This window comes from Lotus japonicus, chromosome 4 (assembly GCF_012489685.1).
Source record: "Lotus japonicus ecotype B-129 chromosome 4, LjGifu_v1.2".
NCBI lineage: Eukaryota > Viridiplantae > Streptophyta > Magnoliopsida > Fabales > Fabaceae > Lotus > Lotus japonicus.
In genome coordinates, this window is record NC_080044.1 from 62386442 (window position 1) to 62397164 (window position 10723).

The window sequence follows — 10723 nt, forward strand, 5'->3', positions numbered from 1 at the left end:
GACCTATTTCCCAGGTTTTATTTAACAATTATTCCAAGATTTACATATATCATAGGAAATTTCATAGTCCGGGATAATTCTGAATATTTTCCCTCAAACTCTCATCCGTTTGAACTCCACTTCCGGGCCGACACTTTTTACCATCTAATTCATGATTTCCCCATAACCCGCTCACCCTATTCCTTTGTCTGAATACCAGATGTACTTAACCTAGATGTGAGCTACAACAATTTAATAGGTGAGAATTTTGTTTTTTTTTTATATTTTTTGTTTACATTAATGGAAAAATATACCTGATATATTATTATTTTAGATGTAATTGGAGTTCTAACCAAAATTGGAAGAGTTCAAGAATTTACTGTCAACGAAAATGTTGAGAAGCTGGTTAGATTTGATCTTTCTGCAGCAGGGTAATTGTATATACAATTATGCATTGATATAATTCTATGAAATCTTTTTTATTTCGTAGACTTTAAAACCCTAATATACTTCAATGAATTATATTGCAGCACCAAAATTAAATGTGTACTGATTGCATAGTTTGTAGACCAATACATTGATTTTGTGTCTACTGGTCGTGCGTTAGGTGCGGTTGTTTTGATACAGCTTGGCAGAGTCAAGGTCAAGGCTCGCCCAGGTATATTTGTCGAGTTATGTTATTCATTACTAACTTAGTGTTTTAAAACATACTTTTTACTTACTTTTTCATTTAATTGTTTTTTGTGGTGATGACCTACGTAGGAACTACAAACAGATACATAGGTGCTGGATCTGGGGCTACCAGGATCATTTATCGATCAAGATTTTGGCAAACCTTTAATGGTCAAGAAGAACTCGCATGTCGCTCTCATCACTTGAACAAAATGAACATCCAATTCTTAATAAATTGATGCAATCTTATTTTTCTATATGAATTGAAATTTTGATGAACTTTGTTTGTGTTATACAATATGATAGAGCAAATTCCTCTGTGATTTCCATTATGAGCATTTTTTTTAAGGGAGTATCAGTATCTTTTACTTTAGCTTATGTGAGTAATAGCACACTTGAAATATGTAAATCAATCTCTTTTAGTTTTTTATATTATTTTAATCTATGATTTATGGACAATTATAAACTATATAAAATACAAGGTTTTAGACTATAGCCGTATTATAAATCATCATAGGTTTAAGGGGAAAAATATAACTAATGAATGGAACATTTTTTAAATAAATTAAAAGAAGTACAAGATAATTGTAAAATTGGTTGCTTTAAATTGATTATTACAAAATAGTTGTATAGGCTATTGAGTATATTGGGCTATTTTAAATGCACATTCCTAACTAAAAATTGAGAAAACCATACTAATTTCATGATGAATGTGCAGCCAAATTTAAAGGTATAAAACAGGTCTTATGCATAAAGTTAAGATGACATTTTTCACGTATTAATGTGCAGCCAAATTGTGGTGGATTATATATTTTTGAAAAGTTGACAAATATGACATTTTATTGATTAAAAAACGATAAATTAAAACATATATTGAACATATTTTTAAAAATTAATTATTATATCTTTATCACGCACAAAATTAAAAGTGGACAGGTTTACTTGAAATGCTATAGTATTAAATATGCGTTAAAAAAATTATAATTATTGATTGCACACAATCAATCAACAATATAAAGAAACAGACTAACTTCAATTATTCGTTGACTAAGGAAAAAATCTTGATTAGTCTACATAATTTAAAATAACAGCGAAAAGTCTACAACCCAAAATCATCAATGCTGAACCCCTATTAACTCAACCTTGACAACCTTTGAGGCAATGTCACTGAACATAAATTCAAGGATATCCCCTTCGAGCAGGCCATGTTCATCGCAAAATTTCTTCCATCCACTTCCAAACTTCGCATTCTGATGTTTCCTTCCTTGAGCCAGAATTTTGCAAGGAACGTTTTTCCCCCAAAAACCATGAAGCATAACCTTTCTAATACGATATTTGGCAATGAATTTGCCAATCTTCGCAGGAATAGTCTACAAAATGTGTTGTAGAAAAAAAAACTTAAAATAACCAAGTTAAACATGTTAACCTAAATTTTTTAAAAAATCAATGCAGACTTACCATTTGACTGCCAGTTGGTTGATAGTAGGTTAGATCTGCAACGAAATACGGGTTAGAACTATCCCCGTTGAAAACAGCAATCCTAGAGTTTGGACAAAATTCACAACTTCTTGAAACGTTGGCCATGATTCAGTAAAACCTAAAGCGTGAATGATTTTTTGTATACGACCGCACTCACAAGAACCTCCCTAACAATATATATAGAGAAAACTTTTCATGATAGTAATATATATGGTTTGAAAATAAAATTGATTTCAATTTATTTTATTTTTTACATCTTTTTTTTTGTTACATCGGAAAATAAACAACAAAACGAGAACCTACGGAATAGCCAAACGGTCCCTTAAAACAAGGGTTTCTAAGTCCGAAGGAGGATCCTCCAAGACACAAATGCCCATGGTTTGAGATGCGGCACCCCTCCGGGCTAACCAGTCTGCTGGCGCGTTGCAATCTCTACTGATGACGCTAAGTTCCACTGTCCACCTCCTCTGCCTGAGTTCGTTAATTTCTCCAAGGATGGGGAAGAATTGTCGTGCTTCCTCATCATTCAACGCCTGCAGCAGCTCTCTGCAGTCCACGTTTCCAATCACCTCTCGAAAGCCGCGATCCCATGCTACCTGCAGACCGATCTTCAAGGCTCTTGCTTCCGACAGCAGAGCACTTCCTCCTGACATGAAGTTGTGGAAACCGCACACCCAATTGCCATTTTCATTTCGTAACAGACCTCCAGATCCCATGCTTGCCAACCCCGGGTTATAACTACCATCTACGCAGAGATTCACCATGCCCTGTGGCGGTGGAAGCCATCGGCTAGACATCCAACAATCAGCATCATCATCATTATCCCCATTCATGTACTTCTCAATCTCATCATGTTCATGACAAACTCGCCTCCAAGCTTCGTCAATGGACCACCCAGCTTCCTCAAAAATCATATTATTGCGCCACTTCCATATGCCCCACAAGCAAGCCAAGAACTTGGTTCCATTCCGACCCGTAAAATTATAAAATACTTTCAGATTGTTAATTTATTTTTAATTCTAAATGAGTATCAAATCAACCAATATCTTGAACGATATCAACTCAGTGCAACATGTGTTCTATTGATAATTACATTAATGATTTAATTTTTCATATAATTATGATGATAATTTAGAATTAATTTTTTTTTTTTTGAAATTAATATTTCATACTGAACTTAAATGATGTAATTAAAGTAAATAAGGAATTCACCATAAATATGGAAATTAGGGGCAATGAGAAACGTCCGGAAAATATTTCTCTGTTTTAATAAAGAGATTTGCCACTAATTTTCGTTAATTTTAATATTTTATTAGATTAATAAACTAAACCATTTTTTTCTTGAAAAATATGATGAGTGCTTGATTTGTTTCTAATTAAAAAAATGGTGTGAATGGAAAATATAGCTTCAATCTTGAAAGTCAACGTGACAATTGAAAATAAAAAAGTTGGGTACCTGCAACTTAAAGATAAAATCATTGAGTGTTTATTCTTATGGTTTAAATTTTAATTTGAAGTAAATTTCCCATAAGTTATGGCCACAGTTATGTAACGGAATTATGGCCATTGATTTCAGATTTCGGATCCCTCACACGTTATGGCCACAGTTATAGGTCAGAATTCACTCCTTAATTAACGGTTTTTTACTTTTTAATTAGGGTAATCAATTAGAAATTTGATATCAAAAAAATGAAAAATATATAAAATCCACGGTGGTAGGCAGCATTGTGCATTCACCTACTCCATGGAACCAAACGTAGAGAAGGTAGGTTCTGTTGAGGCAAGGGCAAAGAGAAAAGCAATACTATCAAATAGAAGAGATTGTGGTACCTCATCAAGCTCATCCAACCCCAATTCTTCTACCTTAGATATCAATACTTAGGCTCTAGATACACCTCCTTCAATTTCAAGAAAATTATTCTCAAGTACTGCAAAGATCTCTTCAAAACACCACTCCCAACAAGTCAATAGCAGTGCAAAAAAAACCAAGGGCTAAAGCATGTCAACCCCTTTCAAATGATGAAAATTCTCCAATCTTTGGTAATGTATAGTGTTTTTTTGTTGTTTTTTAGAGTGGTTATAATCCATATCTTTGTTTTACAGTATGAATCATTTAATTGTATAATTTTTGGTTATAGGATCTAGCATTATTGACAAAACTCCATTAGGATGTTCGTCGACAACTATGCCCCCCTTATCAGTGGAAAATTACGACTACAGTACGCCCTTTACCCCAAAAGAAGCAAGAGCAAAGAGAAAATATGTTCTCTCGCAGCAGAAAGGAGGTACTAAATATATTTGGAAAGGTTTATGCGGGTAAGTTCATTTGTTTGTTATTTCATTTTTCTTCATTAATTTTTTTCATTAATATGTTTAACTTTCATCACAACTCTCTTATGTCAGGAATGTACACGGTAGAATTTCAAAAGCGTGGATTACCTCATGCACACATACTTTTGTGGCTTCAACCTCAACACAAAATTAAAAAAATGGAGGATATAGACAAACATGTTTCTGCAGAGCTTCCTGATCCTAAAGTTTATCCAAATTTATACAAGGCAGTATCATCATACATGATGCATGGTCCATGTGGTGTTGTTGACCCTAAGTCAGTTTGCATGGTCGATGGAAAATGTTCTAAACACTTTCCAAAAAAATTCCAGAATTGCACAACAGTTGATGATGATGGTTATCCAATTTATAAAAGAAGAAGAACTGGGATCACAATTTTGAAGAAAGGAGTTCCTCTCGATAATGGTTTTGTTGTTCCTTATAACCCGGTCTTGCTTATGCGCTATCAAGGACACATCAATGTTGAGTACTGCAATAAGTCGAATGCTATAAAATATCTTTTCAAGTATATTAACAAAGGACCTGATAGAGTCAATGTTCAGATATCCAATGGTGGTACCAGTGCTGACAAATCTGAACAACAAGATGAAATCAAACAATATTATGATTACAGGTAATTTTCCGAGACACAAATATGTATTACTCTAGAAATTAATTTTATTATTTTTTGTTTGTTCTTGGATTGAGTGCATGAATTCCTCCAATAAGTGTGCGTGAAAAAAAATTAAGTCAATGTTTAAAACCATTTTAAGATGAAAACATTAAATTTCGTAAGCTAATGTAGTGGAAAAAAATGATAATTTCGTTTTATTTCATAAGTCTCTCAATTTTCATTTTGTATATTTAATCATTAATAAAGAATAATAATTTAATGTCTAAGAAGAATTTATACAGATTAGATGCTTAATTTGTGGATTTTAAGAAGTCAATTTATTTTCACTTTATTATCATAAAATCATTCCATTTATGGTGATGTCTTAAAAGTTTGTAAAATGTAAATACCTATTTTAAAAACGAAAACAGACAGTATTAATTTTTTCCCATTATTTGAAATATGTGTGGTTGGTTTTATTTGATAAAAAACATAATTTAAAAATAGTGTTCTTTACCCGCCATGGTATGGAGTGTATATTTAAGTTCAAATGGGTAATTTTTTTTGAAAACAAGTACATTATTAGCATGTACCTAAAATGCAGCTACCATATAAGATGAGTTTATGATTAATATCATTTGAATTTTTTAACTCTTGAAATTAAATGCAGGTACCCTACTCCATGTGAAGCCGCGTGGAGAACATTCAAATATGATATTCATGAAAGATGGCCTCCAATGTTAAGATTAGGATTCCATCTTCCAAACCAACAAAGTGTTTTATTCAAAGAGAATGACGATTTGGAAGTTGTGAAGGAAAACTCAACTAAAAAGGGAACTCAATTCTTGGCATGGATGGATGCCAACAAAAAGTACCAGGAGGGGAGAAATCTTACATATGCAGAATTTCCTTCCAAATTTGTGTACAACAAAAAATCAACAATATGGCTTCCTAGGAAAAGAGGCATTTCTCTTGGTCGATTGCAATTTATTGCCCCTGGAATGGGAGAAAATTACTACATGCGTGTTTTAATAAATAGGCAAAAAGGTTGTGACAGTTTTAAAAGCATAAGAACTGTAAAGGGTGTTGTTTATCCCACATTTCGCGATGCATGCGAAGCGATGGGATTACTGGAGGATGACCGGGAGTATGTTGATGGAATTTCAATTGCAAGTGATCTTGGTTCCGGATCTCAGCTAAGGAAATTATTTACCAGAATGCTGATGACAAACTTGATTTCCAGGCCACAAGAAGTTTGGAGAAAGTCTTGGACTCTTTTAAGTGATGGGATTTTGTATGATAGAAGAAAAGCACTCAACATTCCAGGTATTTCATCAATATTAATTTTTTGGCCATAATTAGTAATATTTTCTCTTTTATCCCTTAAGAATTAGTATGCATTTATTTTTTGACATGTATATTGGTCCATTGCTATTACTATTTCTTACCATATATTAGGTAAACCAAATAGTATTTACCGTATTTATAAAATTATGCAGCAATCTAAGAAATCTATATTATTGATGTATTTGGAGTCCTAACAAAAAAAAAAATTAATATTTCTCATTTAATTTAATTTTCTAATTTAATTTATTTGCATTATTTCATTTAATTTCCTTCAGATCTTCGTAAAGAGGATGAAGAATTACAGAACTTATGTCTGATTGAGATTGAAAAAATATTGCAAGGCAATGGAAGGTCACTCAAGGAATTTCCATGTTTACCATACCCTAAATTTTCAGAAATTCAAAATTTTGAAAATAGATTCGTTGCAGATGAGTTGAATTATAATAGGGATGAAATGGTAAAGATTCATGATGAATTGGTTAGTTCTCTTACTTCAGAGCAAGAGATTGTTTATAAGAATGTTTTGGATGCTGTTTTGCCTGATAACGGTGGATTCTTTTTTCTATATGGTTTTGGAGGAACGGGAAAAACATTTGTTTGGAATACATTATCTGCTGCTTTGCGTTCAATGAGCCTTATTGTCTTAAATGTCGCATCTAGTGGAATTGCATCACTATTGTTACCTGGAGGTAGAACTGCTCATTCAAGGTTTTCTATTCCTATTTCAATAAATGAGATATCAACCTGTAATCTTCGTCACGGTTCCCCAAAAGCTGAATTATTGAAAAAAGCAAGCCTAATTATTTGGGATGAGGCACGGATGTTAAACAAACATTGCTTTGAAGCTTTAGACAGATCTCTTAATGACATTATGAAGACTCAGTCTACCCATGGTTATGACATTCCATTCGGAGGTAAAGTTGTGGTACTAGGAGGCGACTTTAGACAAATACTTCCAGTTATTTCAAAAGGAAGTCGTTTAGAAATTGTCGGTTCAGCTATCAATTCTTCATATTTGTGGAAGCATTGCAAGGTAATGAAGCTGACTATTAATATGAGATTGCAAAATGCTACATCGACTTCTTCAGCAGCAGAAATAAAAGAGTTTGCAGATTGGTTGCTTCAAGTTGGAGATGGTACAGTTAAAACGATTGATGAGGAAGAAACACTTATTGAGATTCCTCCAGATCTTCTTATTGAACAGTGTAAGGAACCGTTGCTTGAATTAGTTAATTTTGCATATCCAAAACTTGCACATAATTTGCAAAAAAATTCATTCTTTCAAGAAAGAGTGACCCTTGCATCAACCCTTGAATGTGTAGAGGAAATCAACAACTTTATGTTAGCAATGATTCCTGGTGATGAAACAGAATATTTGAGTTGTGATACTCCGTTTAAGTCAGACGAAGATTCGGGTGTCAATGCAGAATGGTTTACATTTGAATTCTTAAATGATTTCAAATGCTCTGCAATTCCAAACCATGCAATTAAACTAAAAGCTGGTGTCCCTATCATGCTCATTCGAAACATAGACCAAGCTGCAGGGTTGTGTAGTGGAACTCGAATGATAGTCAATGCTTTGACTAAATATATAATTGTCGCTACTGTTTTGAATGGAAACAATATGGGTGAAACAACATTTATTCCAAGGATGAGCTTAACTCCATCTAATTCTGACATTCCATTCAAATTCCAGCGCAGACAATTCCCTGTTGCTTTATGTTTTGCAATGACTATAAATAAAAGTCAGGGGCAATCTTTATCTCATGTTGGACTGTATTTGCCAAGGCCTGTCTTTACTCACGGACAGCTATATGTTGCACTTTCTAGAGTTAAATCTAGAAAAGGGTTGAAGATGCTCATCATAGATGACGAAGGAGTTGAATCTAACACTACACGCAGCGTAGGGTATCAATAAGTCTTCGATAATATTTGACATGTAAGTGTTTATTTATCTTACAATTATTTTCAATTTAAATGGTAGAAATAGAAAAACTGATATGGGTATTCTCTTTATTGTTTTACAGCATAAAAAGATATCAAGCAAGTTATTGATCATCTAATTTGAAGGTGTAATGACGTTTCTATAAGGTTAGTTTACACTTTTAAATTATACACAGTTTATATTTGTATTAGTTACTGATTATTACACTAATAATATTTTTCTTCCTTTCTAGGTTCTATAACACAAATATGCTTGATTGACAACAAGCTCGGTTATGAAGTCTTTATCATTAATCATGGACTACAATTTCGAATAAGGGTTCATGTTGTTGTCATTGTTATCTTTATCTTATTTCAATTTCCAGTAATGCATTGCTTAAAAATGTGGTTTTTATTACTATTTAAGTGTTGACAATGTGAGGTATCTACAACCTCATTGAATAAATATATTTACTGTGGTCAATTCATCTACATGTTTGTAACATATGTTCTGTTCCATATCTTTTATACTTACTGAAAAGAGTCTAAACTAAGTTAAAAACACATTACTACTGATTTATCTTTACAATAAATTTAATCGCCGTGCAACGTACGGGTAAAGAACACTAGTAGATATTAGATTATTTATTTAATTTCATTATATTAATTAATTGAGTGTTTATATTATATTATTTTTAAGTTATTTTCCTGCCTTGATTTTAATTACGATTCAAGAAAATCATTTAAATGATAATTAAATTCAAAATATTTTTTATTTTCTATAGTTTCATTGAAAATAGAACTAATACCATTAGTCTTCTTATTTGTAATAAGCAATAACTTTTGTTTTATTCAATAAGCTCAAATCAACACTCTGTGAGCTATCTGACAGTTGTCTTTTCCTCTCAAATGATGATAAGTACTATTGTCATTTTCTTATAATTTATACTTAGCTATACGCATAATATGACAACGTCATATTTGTTCTAATTGTCTCACAATTATTCTTTAGCTCAGTTCTTACTATTTTCTTGTCCATGGATCATTTTATTTTGCTCAAAGTGATTCAAATTTATATTTCATTATTCCATAGAGTTCCTCATAATTTTTTATATAGTAATATATCATCCTTATATTTTTCTCTTAACTCTATGAGTTAAATCATTCAGTGTCTAAATTAATTCATACCGATTTTAAAAATATCTTATCAAAATATCTTGAACAAATATCTCACCACTTGTTCTCCCACTTGAAATTCACGTTCCTCTCCATTTTTATATCGTAAATGCTACCGTACCACAATTGTATCATACCTGAGTGATGTGGACCAGTAGGAGTTGCTTTGATTGTAAACTTTGACTTCTTTATTTTTCTTTTTAAAAATTATCGAAAAACAAAAAAAAAATATTTGTATTAATTATGTTATGGTCCTAACATTTTTGTAATTTCGTTAAGTGGTAACCCAATTTCATGAAATTTCTTTTTTGTGTGTTTTAGGGTTTTCAAATTCAGGAAAAGAGATTAAGCTTCATCTTAACCTAGAAATTCATCCTTCATCATCATCTTCTTCATCCACATCTCTCTTACCAAAGTCAAAACCCCATTTAACCTTCCATAATCCAGATCGGGAAAAAAGAAAGACAGAAAACATGAACACCAAAACCCAGCCACAATACAGATCTGGAAAAGAGAAAAAGAGAAAAAAATTTGAACATCCAAAATCAAAATTAGATTAAAAAAGCACTTAGGGGGGTGCTTATGCAGGTGGTGGTTTCCGTGCAGGTGGTGGGGGTGGTGGATTCGGCGCAGGTGGTGAGGGCGGTGGATTCGGCGGCAGGTTTAGAGTTGATTGAGTGGATGTCTGGTAAGAAACCTCTTCCTTCTACTGCTCCTCCTCCTTCCAGATCTTCTGGTTATCGCAGTTCTGGCTTCGAACCTGATCGGTGGTCGAGGCGTGAAATGGAGCCTAGGCGGAAGAGGCCGAGGTTCGTGCGGGATCCACAGAGGGGTGATGGTTTTGGGACTGGAAAACGCGAGTCCATTTGGTGATGCAAGGCCTAGGGAGGAGGTGTTGGCGCAGAGCTTGATTCTTCAAATTTTTTTGGGATTTGAAGAAGTTTGATTTCTGGAATTTTTTTAAGAAGATGAACTTGAGGAAGGAGAGGAGGAGAAGGAGGAGAAGGAGGAGGGGGTCATTCTCAATTGATACATTAACTGAGGACTATTCAGTAAATAATGAAATTAAAAATAATCTTTATTTCATAGAAAAAATAAAAGGAGAAAATGAATAATTAATGCCACCTACTTGATTTTAATTGGTCCATATCATTTCATGTATCATACCCAAACTAAATGTTGTGGTATGGTAGCACCCTTCAC

General features: G+C 33.0%; 1 protein-coding gene across 1 annotated transcript; it reads left to right on the forward strand.

Moving 5' to 3' along the window:
* The first annotated feature begins 4540 nt into the window (after positions 1-4540).
* Positions 4541-10393, forward strand: LOC130713124 (uncharacterized). Its single transcript, XM_057562923.1, has 7 exons — positions 4541-5019; positions 5738-6022; positions 6128-6400; positions 6697-7245; positions 7321-7780; positions 7892-8324; positions 10109-10393. The coding sequence occupies exons 1-7, from the start codon at positions 4620-4622 to the stop codon at positions 10391-10393; spliced, it is 2685 nt and encodes an 894-aa protein (XP_057418906.1). The 5' UTR covers positions 4541-4619.
* The last annotated feature ends 330 nt before the right edge of the window (positions 10394-10723 follow it).